An 18,728-nucleotide genomic window follows, 5' to 3' on the forward strand; every position below is an offset into this window, starting at 1 on the left:
TTTTGTATTGTTAGTAGAGACGGGGTTTCTTCATGTTGGCCAGGCTGGTCTCGAACTCCTGACCTCAGGTGATCTGCCCACCTCGGCCTCCCAAAGTGCTGGGACTATAGGTGTGAGCCACTGCACCCGGCTGGAACTCCGTAATTATATCACTGTGTCCCCTTCTCAGCAGCTCCATTCTTCCCCTCACATAACTGCCTGCTGACTTTCTGGATAAAAAGACACTGCTGCCTCAAGGGAAAGACACTGTGTAGCCCTCTGCCCATCCCCAGAAAGACCAATGTACCTCTCACTCCACAGGCTGTGTCCAGGTGGGGGTGACGCAGAGAGGAACGCTTGTACACCACATGTGGTCCACTTTCCTCCGGGCCCGGAGAACCCTTGGGCCCACCGTGCAGGGGCTCAATCAGGTACTCTTCGTCGTCTGCCACAATCAGGCCGTGCTGGGTTTTGAGAAGTGGGACAGAAAGCTCTCAGGATCAGGTTCTGGAGCTTAGGACCCCTGGGACCTTCTCTCTGTCTTTATGATTTCATTCTTATCAGATTTATTTTGCTATTTCTTTTTTTTTTGGCATAGGTAATTAGTATCCATGCTATTTATTTATTTTTTTCTTTTTTTGGAGACAAGGTCTTACTCTGTCATCCAGGCTGGAGTGCAGTGGTGCAATCATAGCTCACTGCATCCTCAACTTCCTGGGCTCAAGCGATCCTCCTGCCTCAGCCTCCCAAGGAGCTGGGGCTACAGGAGCACACCAATATGTTTGGCTAATTTAAAAAATTTTTAATTTATTTTTCATAGAGATGGTGTTCCACTATGTTGCCCAGGCTGGTCTCGAATTCCGCGCCTCAAGTGATCCTCCTGCCTCGGCCTCCCAAAGTGCTGAGATTACAAGCATGAGCCACCATGCTCAGCCTCTAATTTCTTTTTATTTTAAAATTATATATAGTGTATGTGTATATTATGTATGTATGTGTATATATACACATACACATATATAATTATATATTATATATATTTATACATATAAAAAATATATATAACATATATATATATATATTTAAAGAGACAGGGTCTTGCTCTGTCACCCAGGCTGGAGGGCAGTGTTGCGATCTCGGATCACTGAGACCTCCCCCTCCTGAGTTCAACTGATTCTCCCAGCTCAGCCTCTTGAGTAGCTAGGATTACACACACACACCACCATGCCTGGCTAATTTTTATTTGTATTTTTAGTAGAGACGGGGTTTCACCATGTTGGCCAGGCTGGTCTCGAACTCCTGACCTCAAGTGATCTGCCCGCCTCACCCTCCCAAAATGCCAGCACTACAGGCATCAGTCACTGCGCCCAGCCTCTGATTTTTTGAGATTGATGTTCAGCTCATTCATTTTCAGCCTTACCTAAGGCTGTACATTTTCCTTTAAGTACTGCTTTAGCTGCATCCCCAAAGTACTGATTCGCTCAAAACACTTAAAAAATGTCCCACTATCATTCCTTCTCTGCCCTTTATGCAGAAGTGTTTTTCTTAACTTCCAAACTTGTGGGCATTTCCCCCCACTTTCCAGAATCCTCAGCTCACCAGGCCTCCACAGGTGCTGATGGCCACATGGGAGCTGCTGGCCTGGCCCTGCAGGTGACCAGCGTAGAGGCAGTGGGGCCGGGCAGCCCTCTGCCAGGCCAGGCCCTCCCGTGTCCAGTACTCCACGGAGACGTGCCCTGCCAGTAGACGGGAGCTGCGGGTCAGGTTCAGCAGGAAGTGGGTGCTGGGCGCGGCCACTTTGTAGAAGAGGCGGGACTCGGCTGTGGCCCCTGTGCCCCGGCGCTGCCTCCGGGGAGGAGGTGGCGAGAAGGCCAGCAGTGCCCCGTTGTGGTCCACGCGGGTGGGGAAGGCGATCTCATAGCTCTCCAGACTGGACAGGAACTCATCTGTGGGTGAGGGTCAGAGGCCTGGGGTGGGCCCTGGTTTTAGTGGACCCCTGTGTCCTGGCTGTTAGGCTGCTGGAGCAAGTGATGCTGGCCTCACTGACCCCCGAAATCCAGGGAGTTGGCTGCAAGGCTCCCGCCTATTGACCCCAGGGCCTTCCCCCATTGACCCCCATGCCAGCCCCCTGATACCTCTTTCTGTTGGAGCCCATCTGGTCTCTTACATTTTTCGCTCCCTCCCCACCGCCACCACCGGACATCCCCTACCTTGAGACCGGAAGGCGTGCGTGACCTCGAACATGAGGCCCAGCCCCAGGGCGAGGGCCCAGCGGAGGATCTGGCAGGCGGGAGCCATAGAGGCCACGTGTCCACATGTCTCTCCCCAGCCCCGGCTGCCGGCAGCCCCCACAGTGCCGCCTCCCCTGTTCACAGCCTGCGCAGCATCACCGGGCTCCTGGGAGGGGGGAGCCAGGTAAGGGGGCGCCTGGTCCCGCTGTCCAGCACAACCAATGCCAAGGCCAATCATGGCCAAAGCTTTTCACCTGACTCTGAAGATTCTCAATGCATTTTCTCACTCAGTCACTCCCCTCTCCCCACCTCCCCTTCCAATCCTTCCTACACGCCTACAAGAGGACAGGCAGGGACTGGGACGCTGGGAGTACCTCCTATGTGCCAGCTACTGGCCCTAGTTTTCACACCACTGCATTTCTGTTCTTTTGTTAAGAGACAGGGTGTTGCTCTATCACCCAGGATGGAGTGCAGTGTTGTGATCATAGCTCACTGCAGCCTCCACCGCCTGGGCTCAAATAATCCTCCTGCCTCAGCCTCCCAAGTAGCTGAGATTGCAGGTGCAAGCCACCACACCTGGCTAATGTTTCTGTTCTTTTGGAGAGACGGGGGTCTCACTTTGTTGCCCAGGCTGATCTTGAACTCCTGGCCTCAAGGGATCCTTTCACCTCGGCCTCCCAAAGCACTGGGATTACAGGCGTGAGCCACTGCACCCAGCCCATCATATTTCATTTCCAAAATAACTGAGAAGTCATAGTCATCACGCTCTTTTTTTTGAGATGGAGTCTCACTCTGTGGCCCAGGCTGGAGTGCAATGGCGCAATCACAGCTCACTGCAACCTCCGCCTCCCGGGTTCATTTGAGTCTCCCGCCTCAGCCTCCTGAGTAGCTGGGATTACAGGCACGTGCCAACATGCCCAGCTACTTTTTTGTATTTTTAGTAGAGATGGGGTTTCACCATGTTGGCCAGGCTGGTCTCGAACTCCTGACCTTGCATCACACTCGTATCACTCATCTTTTTATAGATGAGGAAATAGACTCAGGAGTGACAGAGTTTGCCGTGGGTCACATTGCTAGAAAGTGGTGGAACCTGGGTTCATTCATTGGGTTATAGCCTCCGGTGGAGGGTGGAGGGGGGCATGACAGCCAGGCATGCTAAGGATAGCAACCCCTACTTGCCCTAGCCCTGTGGGGTTCCATCTCTTAGGAGTGACAGATAACAGTCAAGTGAATGGACAATAGTTCAGATTGTGACATGTTCTCTAGAAGGTATCAATGGGGAGACTGGGAAGCAGAGGTTCAAAGCATAAGAAATCAATGGTGTGAAGAGACAGGAGAAGGTGCACCAGGAGGGGAAACAGCAAGGTCAAAGGTCTGGAAGTGGGGTAGAGCCTGGCATGTGCCCAGGCAAGGTGGGTGCAGAAGAGCAAGGGGAGGCTGGCATCAGAGGCACTTGAAGGCTGGGGTGGTCAGTGTGAATTTTCAAGCCAGATTAGAGCTAAGGCTCCCACCCACGCATCCACTGTCCTGGGCCCTGTCTTTGGATTCTCTGAAATGGGTAGCACCATTCAAGCCAGATTTTTAAAGCTAAGGCTAGTACTCCAGTCCTCCAGACTTTCATATGCCCACCCACGCACCCACTGTCTTGGGCCGTCTTTGGATTCTCCGCACCGGGTAGCACTATTCACTCCCACCCTCCCAGGCCTCTCCTCCACCCTGTGTTTCCGTCCCCGTCCTCTATTCAGATTCTTTCAAGGCTTCAAGCCAGCCCGCCCCGCAGGTCTCAGTCTCTCCAGCATCTGCCCCAGGCCAGCCTGCCGCAGACACCACTTTGGGCCACCACCCTGTGCCAAACCCTCTTCCCCCACCCTCCTGTCTCCACCCTCCTCCTCCTCTGTGCAAAATCCCTTAATCACAGAGTCTTGTTTTCTTTGCAGCCCAGCCAAGTCTGAGAGTCCAAGTCTGAGAGTCAATCCCCAAACAGGGCAGTTCAGCCCCGAGGGAGGGAGCCAGGTTTTTGCCAAGTTGCTGATGGACCGAGAAGCCCACATTCCCCACTTCTGCTTGGATCCCTCTAGTGACGGGGAGCTCACTCATAGATATTCTATGACCCCGCTGCACTCTTTAGCTGGGCTAATGTCCATTCCTTTTGTTGTTGTTCTCTCTCTGTCTCTTTCTTTTTTTTCTTTGAGATGGAGTCTCACTCTGTCGCCAGGCTGGAGTGCAGTGGTGCGATCTCTGCTCACTGCAACCTCTGTCTCTAGGGTTCAAGTGATTCTCCTGCTTCAGCCTCCTGAGTAGCTGGGACTACAGGTGTGCGCCACCATGCCCAGCTAATTTTTGTATTTTTAGGAGAGACAGGGTTTCATTATGTTGGCCAGGATGGTCTCAATCTCTTGACCTCATGATCTGCCTGCCTTGGCCTCCCAAAGTGCTGGGATTACAGGTGTGAGCCACAGCACCTGGCCTCTCTCTCCTTTTTATTTTTATTTTTTTACCTTTTGGGGGCTTCAGTTGGTGGAGTGGTGTTGGGCCCCTGTACGGATCCTTCCCTCGCCTGCTCCCTGCACCTGGGCCTCTCTGGGCCTTGGTTTCTTCTTCTTTGGAGCCTGGGCAGGGAGGGGTCAAAGAAGAGGAGCCGGGCTGGTCTTCAGCACTGAGCTGGGTCTGTAGTTGAGGGATCGCTGAGGAAATTCTGACCCTCTCTCTGCCCCTGGAGAAATTCCTCTTAGACTTCTTCTTTCTTCTGTTCCTAATGAACCCCCTCCAACAAAAACCTACCTCCTCTCCCTCTCCCTCTCTTCTTGCTTCTTCTCCCCTATTCCTTTGGAAGTGTCAACCAGCTCCCACATCAAGGCCCTTCCTGGTTGGGCACCTCTGACCCCTGCTCCTGCCCTGAGCCACCCCCGAAAGGTGGCAACATTCTCATTGCAAGTGAAGCAGGGACCTCACCCCTTTCTCCCATTGGCTCCCTCCCTCCTCTCCTGTTCTTGCACTGCCAGGCCTGGTGCCCCGTCCTCGTCCTTCAGGGGCTCTCTCTGCTCTTGTCTAGAGTGTCTTTGGGTCTGTCCCGGTCCCCCTAAGACCCTCAGTCCTCATCACTGTCCTCTGAAGTGAGGCGCTCCTCCCAAAACCCTCACACCCCCTTCCGTGCTTTGGGCTCAGGAGGGGTATGAGGGACAAGGCTTGGGACATTGTGGAAGGACCCAGCATAGGGGATGAGGACAGGGGAAGGGGACTCACCTGTGCACAGTGTATGGGGTAGGGGGAGGAGGGAGGTCTGCAGAAGGCTCACAGGTGTCTGAGCTGGGGCCCAGCCCACAGGGTGGTGGGGAGGTGTGACACAGCCCAGGGCACTGGGTGGTGGGGGGACATGAACAAGGCAGTGGGTCTGGGGCAGAAGATGAAGCTTGAGAGAGGCTCAGGGACAGAGATGGTGGTGGCCAACAGGATGTCAGTGAGGGATGTGCACTGCGGCGTGTGTGTGTGTGAGTGCATGTACATTACAGCATGTATGTGAGTGTGTGACCCTGTGTGTGACTGTGAGCGTGTGACTGCATGTGCATTATGGCTTGTGTGTGTGACCCTGTGTGTGTGCGTGACTGCATGTGCATTACAGCATGTGTGTGTGACCCTGTGTGTGTGTGTGTGTGTACCCAGGCCTGGCCATTCCTCCAGCCCCTCCTCCCCGAAGGCAGGAGGGAGGTGGCCAGCGTGGGGGAGGGTGCCAGGCCTGGAGGAGGAAATGCCTCCGGGAAATGGAAATGGCTTAGAAACAGAGGCTCGGTCCCGTCCCATCCCATCCCGGGGATCCTGAAGGGACCCTAAGCTCCACACCCAGACCTCTCCGGCCAGGCTGCGGGGACAGGGCCGACGGACGGTCCCCTGTGGAGGCCAAGGCCGAGTCTCCCCAGGCAGAGGCCCCAGCCTGCCGGCCTCCTCCCGGCTGCACATCTGGCCGGGCCGGCAGGAGGCAGCCCCTGCCTGAGAGCAGACAAAGGCCCAGCCGGGGCCTGCAGGAGGAGGGGGCCGGCGCCCGAGCTGGTCCCCCACAACCGGCCGCTAATTAAAGGCCCTGAGCCCGACCGCTGGAGACACCCTGAGACAGACGGCTGTGGCCTCAGTGACCAACTCAGGGGAAGTGGGCGGCGCCACTCCCACACCCAGACACACAAACACACACTGGCAGCGACACACACACCCCGCACAACCAGAGACCGGCGCTCGGGCACTGCAGACCCACAAAAGACGCCAGGACGCCTCCACCGCAGACACACACGCCGACAGGCTCAGTGCACACTCACACACCCAGAGACAAACACATGGAGACACAACCACACACTCCAGACATGTGTAAACACACACTCATTTACACGCGCACACACGGGACAAGACAGAGAAACACGCGGACACACAAATACACACACCTGGGGCCTACACACACAGAAACACACACTCACATACATACACAGACAACCCAAGGAGACAGACACACAGGCCTACACGCTGACACATACACACTCATTTGCATGCTCACACCAAACCAGAGACAAACTCACGAGTCCCACAGACCTAGACACCCCCCCCACACCAGACACACACACAGGCATTTACACACTCATCACACTCAGAGGCAAACGCACACATGCTTGAGGACACACACACAAACCCAGACACACACACACTTACCTCCAGATCTGCGCGCACATAGCAAACCCCTATGCGCACACACTGTCCAAACAGACACACAAGAGACTCATCCCCAGGCACTGACACACACATGTAATGCACAACCACTCTGCCCCTACGTGGACGGACACACACACACACACACACATACACACAGCGCAAACCCACGGCAACCCCGGGCGCGATCAGTGGCGCGCGCACTTGGGGACCTCAGGCACCGACCGGAGTCGCACAGCGGGACGCCCTCCCCCATCCAGGGCACCACAGCCCCACGCCCTCACGGCCCGATGCGGACACACGAAGTCCCACTGAGTCACACACCCCCGGGCCCCCCGCCCGCGCCGCTACCTGCGCCGCGCCCGGGGCCTCCGCGCCGTCGCCGCCGCTGTCTCGCCGCCCCGCGCGCGCAGGAAGGGAGGGAGCGAGCGAGCGCGGCGGCGTGGCCGGGGGAGGGGGCGCGGGGAAGGCACTTCCTGAGCCGCCTGCCAGGGTTATAAAAAAACCCCCAAACCGCGCGCGGCCAGAAACCCCGCCCGCCCGCCGCCGCCCGGCCTGGGCCGCGGGCTGGACCCCAGCCAGGGACCCGGGAACTCGGGCCGCCCCGCCCGGGACCAGCGCCCCCGCCGCGGGGGAGGGGGCTGGGGAACCGCGGGAGGCGGGGAGGGGACGAAGCGGGAGAAATCGAGTGGCGGCGGGGAGAATGGGCGGGGGAGGGGAGAAAGAATCAGGTGGGGGATGGGGATGGAGGCAGAATTGGGCGGGTGGGGGTTCGGGGAAAGGGAGGAAGAGGAGAAGGGAGAGGTTGGGGGAGGGGGAAGTTTGAATGGGAAGGGGTAGGGGGAGATGGAGGCCTGGAGGAAGGGGCTGAGTGGGGTGGGGGGAGGTGGGGCCCTGGAGGAGGGGTTGAATGGGGTGGGGAGAGGTGGGGCCCTGGAGGAGGGGCTGAGTGGGGTGGGGGGAGGTGGGGGCCTGGAGGAAGCGGCTGAGTTGGGTTGGGGGCCAGGGGAAGGAGTGGAGGGGGGTAAGGAATGGGGCAGGAGGGGGGATGGGAGCATGAGATGCTGGGGTTGGGGAGGGGAGAGCCCACTTCCTCGCCAGCCTCTGCGGCATCAACAACAGCTGTTATTTATTGAGGGCTGGGCCTGGCTCAAACAAGCATTTATTGGGCGCCTCCCGTGTGCCAGGCACGGTGCCCGGGGCGGGAAATAAGTCCCAGCTCGGCCCCGCCCTCTCTGAGCTCTCAGGGGGTTTTGATGGGTCCTGGGCCTGGCCTTCGTCTCTGTGCCTTAACTCCTTTGCCATGATGTAGGCCCAGCTGGTCCCATTTCACAGATGAGGAAACTGAGGCCACAGAGATGGGGGAGAGTGAAAATTCTGTTGGAACCGGAGCCCTCTTGGTCTTGGTCACTCTGAGTCTCCATAAAATGAACAAATGCGTGAATGATGAGGACCTGGATGGTTGGGGCAGGGCTGGGATTTGAACCCCAGGCGCCTGGTACAGTGCCTGGTTCCAGGGAAGGGCGGTGACCCCCAGGCCTCACAATTGCAGGCATTTCCCAGGAACGCCCCCCCAGGGAGCTGGGCAGAACCTTGGCCTTGGCTTTGTCTGAGTCTGGGTTTACTCATCCACACAGTGGGGGTAATAACAGCCTTCCCAGGGCTGGAGTAGGGGGTGGAGGAGGGGTTTCATTCTGCAGCAAAGATTTGTTGTTACGTGCTGGGTTCCAGGGACACAGCTGAGACCGGGAGGGCAGCTTCCCAACTCGGAATTTTTCCTTTTGAACTTGGAATGACATGTCATTACTCACGCATACAGCAGGCGCTGCATAAATACCAGACTCCTGGAGTTCTCACCACACTACCTTACCCCAACCTCCTGGGACTCCAGGCTAGACCAGAGGCGCAGCCCCCACCCTCCTGTTTGCTCCCCACACTCCCTCCTTCCCACCAGGGCCTCTCGGGCCCCCATTTGAGGAACGAGTCTAAGTCAGCCATTTCTGGCCTCTGTTAGCTCTTCTTCTACTACCTATGGGGCCCTCTTTCTCCATCAAAGAGGTGGTGGCTTCCTTTCTTTGCCGTAGATGCTAAAGGCTCTTACTCTTAGCCTAGTAACTGGTCTAGCCACCTGTCCCTACTTTTTTTTTCTTTTTTTTTTTTTTTTGAGATGGAGTCTTACTGTGTTGCCCAGGCTGGAGTGCCATGGCGTGATCCGGCTCACTGCAACCTCCGCCTCCCGGGTTCAAGCAATTCTCCAGCCCCAGCCTCCCGAGTAGCTGGGATTCCAGGCACCCGCCACCATGCTCTGCTAATTTTATTTTAAGTAGCGATGGGGTTTTACCATGTTGGCCAGGCCAGTCTTGAACTCCTGACCTCAAGTGATCCGACCACCTTGACCTCCCAAAGTGCTTGGATTACAGGCGTGAGCCACTGCGCCCAGCCCACCTGTCCCTCCTCTTAAGGATGGGTGGCTTCCAGACCGCACTGGGAATTTCAGGGTTACTTTGAGCCAGGCGCTCCCAGGTTCTGGAACTCCTAGCTGTGAAACCTCTCATTATAATTACTCTGTGAAACTTTGACAATTCTACTCCCGCTACTTCCCACCACAGCCCCAGACTTCCCGGGGGTGGGGGGGGGTGTCTCTTTTTTCCCTCGAGGGTGTGTGGCCCTCTGGGGCCTGGCCGATTGTTTAGGGGATGCACTTTCCCCACCTGAAGCCTCCAGTGAGCTGTGTTGAGGCTTTTGTGGTGAGTCTTGGGAAACAAACTTTTGTGTTTTTTACTTTTTCCTTTTTTTTTTTGAGACGCAGTCTCACTCTGTTGCCCAGGCTGGAGTGCAATGGCGCGATCTCGGCTGACCACAACCTCTGCCTCCCGGGTTCAGGCAATTCTCCTGCCTCCGCCTCCCGAGTAGCTGGGACTACAGGCATGTGCCACCATGCCTGGCTAATTTTTGTATTTTTAGGAGAGATGGGGTTTCACTATCCTTGGCCAGGCTGGTCTCAAACTCCTGACCTTGTGATCTGCCCGCCTTGGTCTCCCAAAGTGCTGGGATTACAGGCGTGAGACACCGCACCTGGCCCTTTTGTGTCTTTTTCTTTGGAGACAAGATCTTGCTCTGTTGCCCAGGCTAGAGTGAGGTGGTGTGATGACAGCGCAATGCAGCCTTGAACTCCTGAGTTCAGATGATCCTTTCGCCTCAGCTTCCTGAGTATCTGGGACCACACATGTGAGCCACCATGCCCGATTAAGTTCTTTTTTTTTTTTTGAGATGGAGTCTCGCTCTGTCGCCTAGGCTGGAGTACAGTGGTGTGATCTCGGCTCACTGTAACTTCCACCTCCCGGATTCAAGCGATTCTCCTGCCTCAGCCTCCCAAGTAGCTGGGATTACAGGCACAAGCCACCCACGTCCGGCTAATTTTTGTATTTTTAGTAGAGATGGGGCTTTGCCATGTTGGCCAGGCTGGTCTTGAACTCCTGGCCTTAAGTGATCCGCCCACCTCAGCCTTCTAAAGTGTTGGGATTACAGGTGTGAGCCACTGTGCCTGGCCTCAAATTGTAGAGACAGGGTCTCTCTCTCTTGCCCAGGTTGGTCTTGAACTCCTGGCCTCAAGCAATCTCCCTGCCCCGGCTTCGCAAAGTGCTGGGATTTACAGCTATAAGCCAGTAAGTCTGGCCTGACTTTTGCGTCTTGAGTGGGATGGATTTGAAGCTGAGTCCCTATCTTAGACAACAGAGGGAGGCCTCTTATAAGAATGAAGCCAGCTGGGAACGTGGGCTCACGCCTGTAATCCCAGCACTTTGGGAGGCCAAGGCAGGTGGATCGCTTGAACTCAGGAGTTCGAGACCAGCCTGGACAACATGGCAAGATCCCATCTCTATTAAAAAATACAGAGAAATAGCCAGGGCGTAGTGGTGCATGCCTGTGGTCCCAGCTACTCAGGAGGCTGAGGTGAGGGGATGGCTTGAGTCCAGGAGGTGGAGGTTGCAGTGAGTTGAGATTGGACCACTGCACTTCTGCCTGGGTGAGGTGATGGAGTGAGACTCTTTCAAAAAAAAAAAAAAAAAAAAAATTAAGTAAATAAATAAAATAAAAATAAAAAGTTAATGAAGTCACCAGATGGAGAGGATGGAGAGAGTAATGGCCCTGGGGCCATCATCATTTGAGCCCTGAGCAAGCTGTTCCTGAAGCCCATGATGGGCTTTAATCCAGTCACACTCTTTATTGAGCATTATATTGTATCAGGTGCTGATCCAGGTACTGGGGACATGGCCAGGAACAACAATCTCCATCCCACAAAGGTCACCGTCCTGCCTCAAGGCCTTTGCACTTGCTGTTCCCTCTGCCTGGAACACCCTCCCTCCCCACCCCCCATATTCCATGGCCAGCTCTGTTTTGTCTTTGAAATTTTTTTTTTTTCTTTTTGAAACAGAGTCTCGGTCTGTCACCCAGGCTGGAGTGCAGTGGCGTGATCTCAGTGGAATGCAGTGGCACGATCTCAGCTCACTGCAACCTCTGCCTTCTGGGTTCAAGCGATTCTCTTGCCTCAGCCTCTCGAGTAGCTGGGATTACAGGCGCATGCTACCACGCCTGGCTAATTTTTGTATTTTTAGTAGAGATAGGATTTTGCCATGTTGGCCAGGCTGGTCTCGAACTCCTGACCTCAAGTGATCTGCCTGCCTCAGCTTCCCAGTGTGCTGGGATTATAAGCGTGAGCCACTGCACCTGGCCATCTTTCAAGTTTTGACTCAAACATCATTTCCTTAGGGAGGCCTACACTGATCCCCTCCCTTCAACAGGACACCCCAACGGGCTTCCTTTCCCACTCCCCGATTTATTTTACTCTTAGTGTGAGTCACTACTGGACATACTCTATGGAATACTTATGTCTGCTGACTTCCTGTGTCTCCCACCGGAATGCCAGCTCCGTGAGGGAAGGGGTTTTCCTCTGTGTGGTCCACAGCGGTATCCTTGGTGCCTAGCAGGGTCTCACCCACAGTTAGTGCCCACTGTTGAATAAATAGGCTCACTAGTAAGTAAAAGGGCTCTCAGAAGAGGTGACAATGACATTGTGGTTTGAATGTTAAGAAAGAGAGCCTGTTACTGATAAAAAAAAATTAGCTGGGCATGGTGGTGCGTACCTGTAGTCCCAGCTACTTGGGAGGCTGAGGCGGGAGGATCACTTGAGCCAGGGAATTCGAGGTTGCAGTGAGCCGTGAACGTGCTGGCGACAGAGTGAGACCCTGTCTCAAAAAAAAAAAAAAAAAAAAAGAAGCAGTGTGAGGATGAAGGCATTCTAGGAGGAGTGCACAGTAACTGCAAGGTTCCTGTGCCCATTCTCTTTTTATTTAAACCAGCCTGGACTGACTTAAAAGAAAAAAATTGTTTTTCAGATTGTTTGCAACCTTTAGAATCCTGAGTGGTTGTGCCTAGGGATGCAGTACTGCAGCTTTGCCACAGGAGGGCGCAATGGAACTCCATTGTTCCCTTGGAAAGTAGGAACTAGGAAAATAGAAGTAATGATAATCGGCAGGGCGCGGTGGCTCACGCCTGTAATCTGTAATCCCAGCACTTTGGAAGGCCGAGGCGAGCGAATCACGAGGTCAGGAATTTGAGACCAGCCTGCCCAACATGGTGAAACCCCGTGTCTACTAAAAATACAAAAATTAGCCAGGCGTGGTGGTGTGGACCTGTAATCCCAGCTATTCAGTAATCCCAGCTACTCAGGAGGCTGAGGCGAGAGAATCGCTTGAACCTGGGAGGCGGAGGTTGCAGTGAGCCAGGGTCGCGCCACTGCACTCCAGTCTGGGTGACAGATTGAGATTCCGTCTCAAAAAAAAAAAAAAAAAAAAAAAAAAAAGAAGAAGAAGTAGCAATGATAATGGTGATAATGATGGTGATGGTGATGGAGCATGGGCCGTGAGGTCTGTCTTAACTTCACGACAGCCTTTCAAGGTAGGTGCCCATTTTGCAACTGAGGAAACAGGCCCAGAGAGGTTGAGTAACTTGCTCAAGGTCTCTCAGCTAGGAGTGGTAGAACTGGAATAGAGCAACCAAGGTAAAAGTCACCCATAATTTGACCACTTAGGAGGAAGGCAGGTGAACTTTGAGGCTGAAGACCTTCCCATGGGATGGGGGGGAGGAGGGAGTCCTGGGGGGGCCCTGGGATCATTGTGCTGAGGGCTGACCCTTTTCCCAGTGGGTAGAGCTCCCATCTCTCTCTCTCTTTTTTTTATTTGAGACAAGGTGTTGCTCTGTTGCCCAGGTTGGGATGCAGTGGCGCACTCATGACTCACTACAGCCTCAATTTCCCAGGCTCAAGCAATTCTCCTACCTCAGCCTCCCAGGAAACTGGGACTACAGGCATGCACTATTTTGTCTGGCTATTTAAAATTTTTTTTCTTGTAGAGATGGGGTCTTGCTATGTTGCCCAGGCTGGTCTCAAACTCCTGGTCTCATGCGATCACCCCACCTCAGTCTCCCAAGTAGCCAGGACTACAGCATGTGCCACCATGCTCGCTTGATTTTTAATTTTTTTTGTAGAGATGGGGTCTTGCTGTGTTGCCCAGGCTGGTCTTGAACTCCTAGGCTCAAGTGATCCTCCCGCCTTGGTCTCCCAAAGTCCTGGGATCACAGGCATAAGTCACTACACCTGACAATGGAGCTCCTAACCCTTAGCCCATCCGCTGGGCGTTTTTCCCCAGCTCTGTGGCTTGGTATCCCCTTAAATGTGGAGATAAGTTATGCCTTCTCAAGGTCAGTTGAAATCAAAATTCACCTCCAAGTTTCAGGGGCAGGGAAGCCTTAGGCAGTTAGAGAGGAAGGGAGTTTCAAGCTGGGGGCATGGCCTGCCCGAAATCCTGGATGTGGGAGAGAGGGAAGGGCAGGTCTCAGTTTCCTACGGGATTCTCTTGGAGTGAATATTTATTCAAACCCCTCCCCGCAGAGGCAACGCAACTCTCCCACCCCCACCCCCCTTCCTCTCGAAATTCAAAACACACATTTGGCCAGGCATGGTGGCTCACGCCTGTAATTCCAGCACTTTGGGAGGCCCAGGTGGGTGGATCACCTGAGGTCAGGAGTTCTAGACCAGCCTGGCCAACCTGGTGAAACCCCCGTCTCTACTAAAAATACAAAAATTAGCCCGGTTTGGTGGTGCGCGCCTGTAATCCCAGCTAATTGAGGGGCTGAGGCAGGAGAATAGCTTGAACCTGGGAGGCAGAGGTTGCAGCAAGCCGAGATCGCGCCATTGCACTCTAGCCTGGGGGACAAGAGCGAGACTTCATCTCAACAAAACAAAACAAAACAAAACAAAAAACACATTAATCGGCCTTCACTTGGATATCACAGATAATCTTATCTTGCAAGCTGAGCCCAGAATGATCTGAGGGCTGGGTCCACCCCCTTCACCTCTGCCCCATGCAGTTTTGGGGCCCAAAAGGGTTTGGTGGCTGCCAGGTCAGTGTCCTACAACAGTTGAAAGTCCCCATGGCTGGAAGCCCCCAGCTATCTGGAGGTTTCTCAACCCACACAGCACCTAAATGCTCCACGTGCAACATGCTCGCCTCAAGCCCCTCTAGACCTAAACCTTTACACCTCTGTAAGCCTGGTCCCTCTGTAGGGTGATATTTCACAACTAATGTTTCATCCTCCTTCATCTTTTAATGCCGAGGACTGGGGGTTCAAATCCCACCTTGCTGATCTTTGCCCATTATTTAAACTTCTCCACACCTCAGTTTTCTCATCTGGAAAATGGGCTTAATCAGGTGGCTGTGAGGATTCAACGCTATTAATGGTAAAGTGCTTATTACCATAGTGCCAAGCACAAAGTAAGTGGTAGCTATTATGATTATTTCTGTTTTTGTTGTTACTATTTATTATTTTGTTTTGATTTTTAATTTTTTAAAGTTAAAAACTTTTTTCTTTATCTTTTTTTTTTTTTTTTTTCCCGAGACAGAGTTTTGCTCTGTCACCCAGGCTGGAGTGCAGTGGTGCGATCTCAGCTCACTGCAACCTCTGCCTCCTGGATTCAAGTGATTCTCCTGCCTCAGCCTCTCAAGCAGCTGGGATTATAGGCACCCGCCACCACGTCAGACTAATTTTTGTATTTTTAGTAGAGAAGGGGTTTCACCATATTGGCCAGGCTGGTCTTGAACTCCTGACCTCAGATAATCCACCAGCCTCGGCCTCCCAAAGTGCTAGGATTACAGGCTTACTTATTTATTTTTTTTTTGAGACAGAGTTTCACTCTGTCGCCCAGGCTGGACTGCAGTGGTGCTATCTTGGCTCACCGCAACCTCTGCCTCCCAGGTTCATGCTATTCTCCTGCTTCAGCCTCCTGAGTAGCTGGGACTACAGGGGCCTGCCACCACGCCTGGCTAATTTTTTTTTTTGGTATTTTTAGTAGAGACGGGGTTTCACCACGTTAGCCAGGATGGTCTTGATTTCCTGAACTCATGATCCTCCCGCCCCAGCCTCCCAAAGTGCTAGGATTACAGGCATGAGCCACTGTGCCTGGCCTTTTTTTAAAAAAAGAGACAAGGTCTTTCGCTGTCACCCAGGCTGGGGTGCAGTGGCACCATCATAGTTCACTGCAGACTCCAACTCCTGGGTACAATTAATCCTCCTGCCTCAGCCTCTTGGGTAGCTGGGATTACGGACATTCACCACCATGACTGGCTAATTTTTAAAAATTTTTTGTAGTGACAAGGTATCACCTACCCAGGCTGGTCTCAAACTCCTGGCCTCAAGTGATCCTCCCACCTCAGCCTCCCAAAGTGTTGGGATTACAGGCAGGAGCCACTGTGCCCAATTTGTTTTTGTTTTGATTTTTTTGTTTATTAATCTTACTCATTTTTCTGTTTTGATTTTTAAAATACTTTATTAACATTTATTTGTTTTTGATTTGATTTTTAGAAATGTTTCTGTTTATTAATCTTTCTTTTTCTTTTTTTGGTTTTAAGCTTTGTTTAAATTTTTTTTTTGTTTTTAAATATTTGTGGTTATTATTATTCTACTCTGTTCTTTCCCTGAGCAAGGGCACTGGTCTCATATCCCCAAGAAGGGAGTGTCCACCTTGGAAAAAAAGAGGCATTTTCTGGACCCGAAGTTCCATAATGCCTACGGGGATAGGGAAGGCTTCCAGCAAAAACAGCTTTGAGAGAATGTTTTTATTTTTATTTTTTTTGGGATGGAGTCTCGCTCTGTTGCCCAGGCTGGAGTACAGTCCTGATGCAATCTTGGCTTTCTGCAACCTCCACCACCCAAGTTCAAGCGATTCTCATGCCTCAGCCTTCCGAGTAGCTGGGATTACAGACATGCACCACCACGCCTGGCTAATTTTTTTATTTTTAGTAGAGACGGGGTTTCATCATCTTGGCCGGGCTGGTCTCAAACTCCTGACCTCAGGTGATCTGCCCACCTTGGCCTCCCAAAATGCTGGGATTGTAGGTGTGAGCCAGAGAGAATCTTGTATAGGAAACAAGTAGGCCGGGTGTGCTGGCTCACGCCTGTAATCCCCGCACTTTGGGAGGCTGAGGCGGGCGGATCACTAGGTCAGGAGTTTGAGACCAGCCTGGCCAACATGGTGAAACCCCATCTCTACTAAAAATACAAAAATTAGCTGGGCATGGTGGCGTGCCTGTAGTCCCAGCTACTTAGGAGGCTGAGGCAGGAGAATCACTTGAACTCGGGAGGTGGAGGTTGTGGCGAGGCGAGATGGTGCCACTGTACTCCAGCCTAGGCAACAGATCCAGGCTCCGTCTCAAAAAAAAAAAAAAAAAGAAAGAAACAAGTATCCCAGCCCAGAGTCCAGGAAAGAGATTTTCTGGGTGGGGAGAGGAAGAATAGAGACCTGGTGGGGAGGTCTCTGGATGGGAGGCTGGAGTGTGGGCATGGAGAAAACCTCAGGCAGGCTGGGGACCAGGTCACAACACGTGGGCTGGACAGCTCCGTGCAGGTCCCTGAGGCCACATGGAGGGAGCAGTGCTGGTGAAGTAGATAGAACGGGCGGAGACAGGTCGTAGAGCGGGCGGTCCCTACAGGTCCCTCGTCGCAGGGAGCAGACGTGAGGTTTGTGTGCCTGGCCTGAGTGTGGGGTGGATGCTGTCACAGTTTGGGGGTGGGAGTGCCCCAAACTGCCCAGGTGTCCAGGTTGCATGGGCCAGGAGGAAGATGAGGATAAGGCAGGAGGGGGTGTTTGGGTGCAGCTGTGTTGAGGAGGTCTGAGTGCTGGGTACTGTGGAGACGCCCTGTCTCTGCGACTTCATGCAATGTTAATTTCTTCTGATCCTTCCTTGATATCCTCCTGACTGCATCTGGTCTCCTCTGGGCATCCCTGGCTTCCCAGTCTCAGCCCGTCCCAGGAGATGCTCTGATCCTGCTTCATGTGTTTCCCCGCCCTGGCTCCCATGTTGGCTCCTGGTGGGATAATCACTCCTGTTGCACAGACCTGGCCTGGGGTTGGCTTCAGTTCCCCCTCTGCAGCTGGGGCAGATGCGATGCAGCTCCCGGCATCCCCCGTGATTTTCCTCGAGCCCAGCACTTTGTGATTTCGATGTAAACTTCAAACACTGCCCCCTTTCTTGTCCTGTTCTAGGTGGGCCTCTGTGCTGCCCCTGGTACACCTGGGGCAGGGGGATGGCTATCTTTGCACCTTCTGGTCCTGTTCTGCCACCTTGACCACCCCAGAGGTTTCTCAGGGGACACTTGGCAGAAGGTGACTAAAATTCCCATCCTCACCTGGGTGTGGTGGCTTATGCTTGTAATCCCAGTACTTTGGGAGGAGGAGGCGAGAGGATTGCTTGGGCCCAGGAGTTGGAGGCTGCAGTGAGCTGTGATTGCACCATTGCTTTCCAGACTGGACAAGCAAGACCCTGCCTCAAAAAAAAAAAATCCCCCACCCCTGAGTGAGAGACCCCGGAGTGTGACCTCCTTACCCCTTGCCTGGAGTGGAGGGGTGGTGAGTGAGCATGGAAGAAGGTCTCAGGCTGTGGGTCCAACTTCAGAAAAAACCCGAGTTGGCTTCTGGGGCTCCAGTTCTTCGTCTAGAACCAGCTCTCTGTTGGTGCTGAGGACCAGAGATGCCCAAGTGGTTTGCTTGCCCGGGCATCCATCTCCCGGTCCTCCAAGGAAGTCATGCCTGGATGGAGTAGCCCGTGGCCACCTTTTCTGGGGTGGCCTGGGTCTGGTAGAAGGGGCCAAGTATTTTTTTGTTTGTTTGTTTTGAGATGGAGTCTCGCTCTGTCGCCCAGGCTGGAGTGCAGTGACGCGATCTTGGCTCACTGCAAGCTCCGCCTTCTGGGTTCAAGCGATTCTCCCGCCTCAGCCTCCTGAGTAGCTGGGATTACAGGCATGTGCCACCACACCCAGCTAATTTTTGTATTTTTAGTAGAGATGGGGTTTCTTTGCCATGTTGGTCAGGATGGCCTCGATCTCCTGACTTCGTGATCTGCTCACCTCAGCCTTCCAAAGTGCTGGGATTACAGATGTGAGCCACCGCACCTGGCCCAAAGGGGCCAAGTATTAACCAGGCGTTGGGAGGCTGCTGGGGAGGATCAGGAGGGATGAGGGAGTCTGGGGTTGGTGGAGTCTAGCTGGGAAAAGAAGCAGACATGGTGGGCCGGGCGCTGTGGCTCACGCCTGTAATCCCAGCACTTTGGGAGGCCAAGGTGGGCGGATCACAAGGTCAGGAGATCGAGACCATCCTGGCTAACATGGTGAAACCCTGTCTCTAGCGCGCCTGTAGTCCCAGCTACTCGGGAGGCTGAGGCAGGAGAATGGCGTGAACCCAGGAGGCGGAGCTTGCAGTGAGCGGAGATGGCGCCACTGCACTCC

General features: G+C 53.7%; 1 protein-coding gene across 6 annotated transcripts in view; it reads right to left on the reverse strand.

Moving 5' to 3' along the window:
- The window catches only part of ADAMTS10 (ADAM metallopeptidase with thrombospondin type 1 motif 10), a 31,235-nt gene extending 23,939 nt beyond the window's left edge, over nt 1-7,296 (reverse strand). For 5 of the 6 annotated variants that reach the window (XR_009209012.1, XM_058425417.1, XM_032169519.2 and 2 more), the window contains exons 1-4: nt 4,706-4,822; nt 2,187-2,373; nt 1,576-1,922; nt 287-443 (exon numbers count right to left, since the gene is read on the reverse strand). Coding sequence is in view for 5 of the 6 variants with exons in the window: in XM_058425417.1 (XP_058281400.1) it covers nt 287-443; nt 1,576-1,922; nt 2,187-2,274 (592 nt within the window). In the remaining variant the exon portion in view is untranslated. Of the gene's footprint in view, nt 1-286; nt 444-1,575; nt 1,923-2,186; nt 2,374-4,705; nt 4,823-7,244 lie in introns of those variants that run through there. The other variant, XM_058425418.1, reaches the window with a different exon arrangement.
- Between the last annotated feature and the right edge of the window lie 11,432 nt (nt 7,297-18,728).

The sequence above is a fragment of the Hylobates moloch genome, unplaced genomic scaffold (genome assembly GCF_009828535.3).
Source record: "Hylobates moloch isolate HMO894 unplaced genomic scaffold, HMol_V3 SCAFFOLD_12, whole genome shotgun sequence".
NCBI lineage: Eukaryota > Metazoa > Chordata > Mammalia > Primates > Hylobatidae > Hylobates > Hylobates moloch.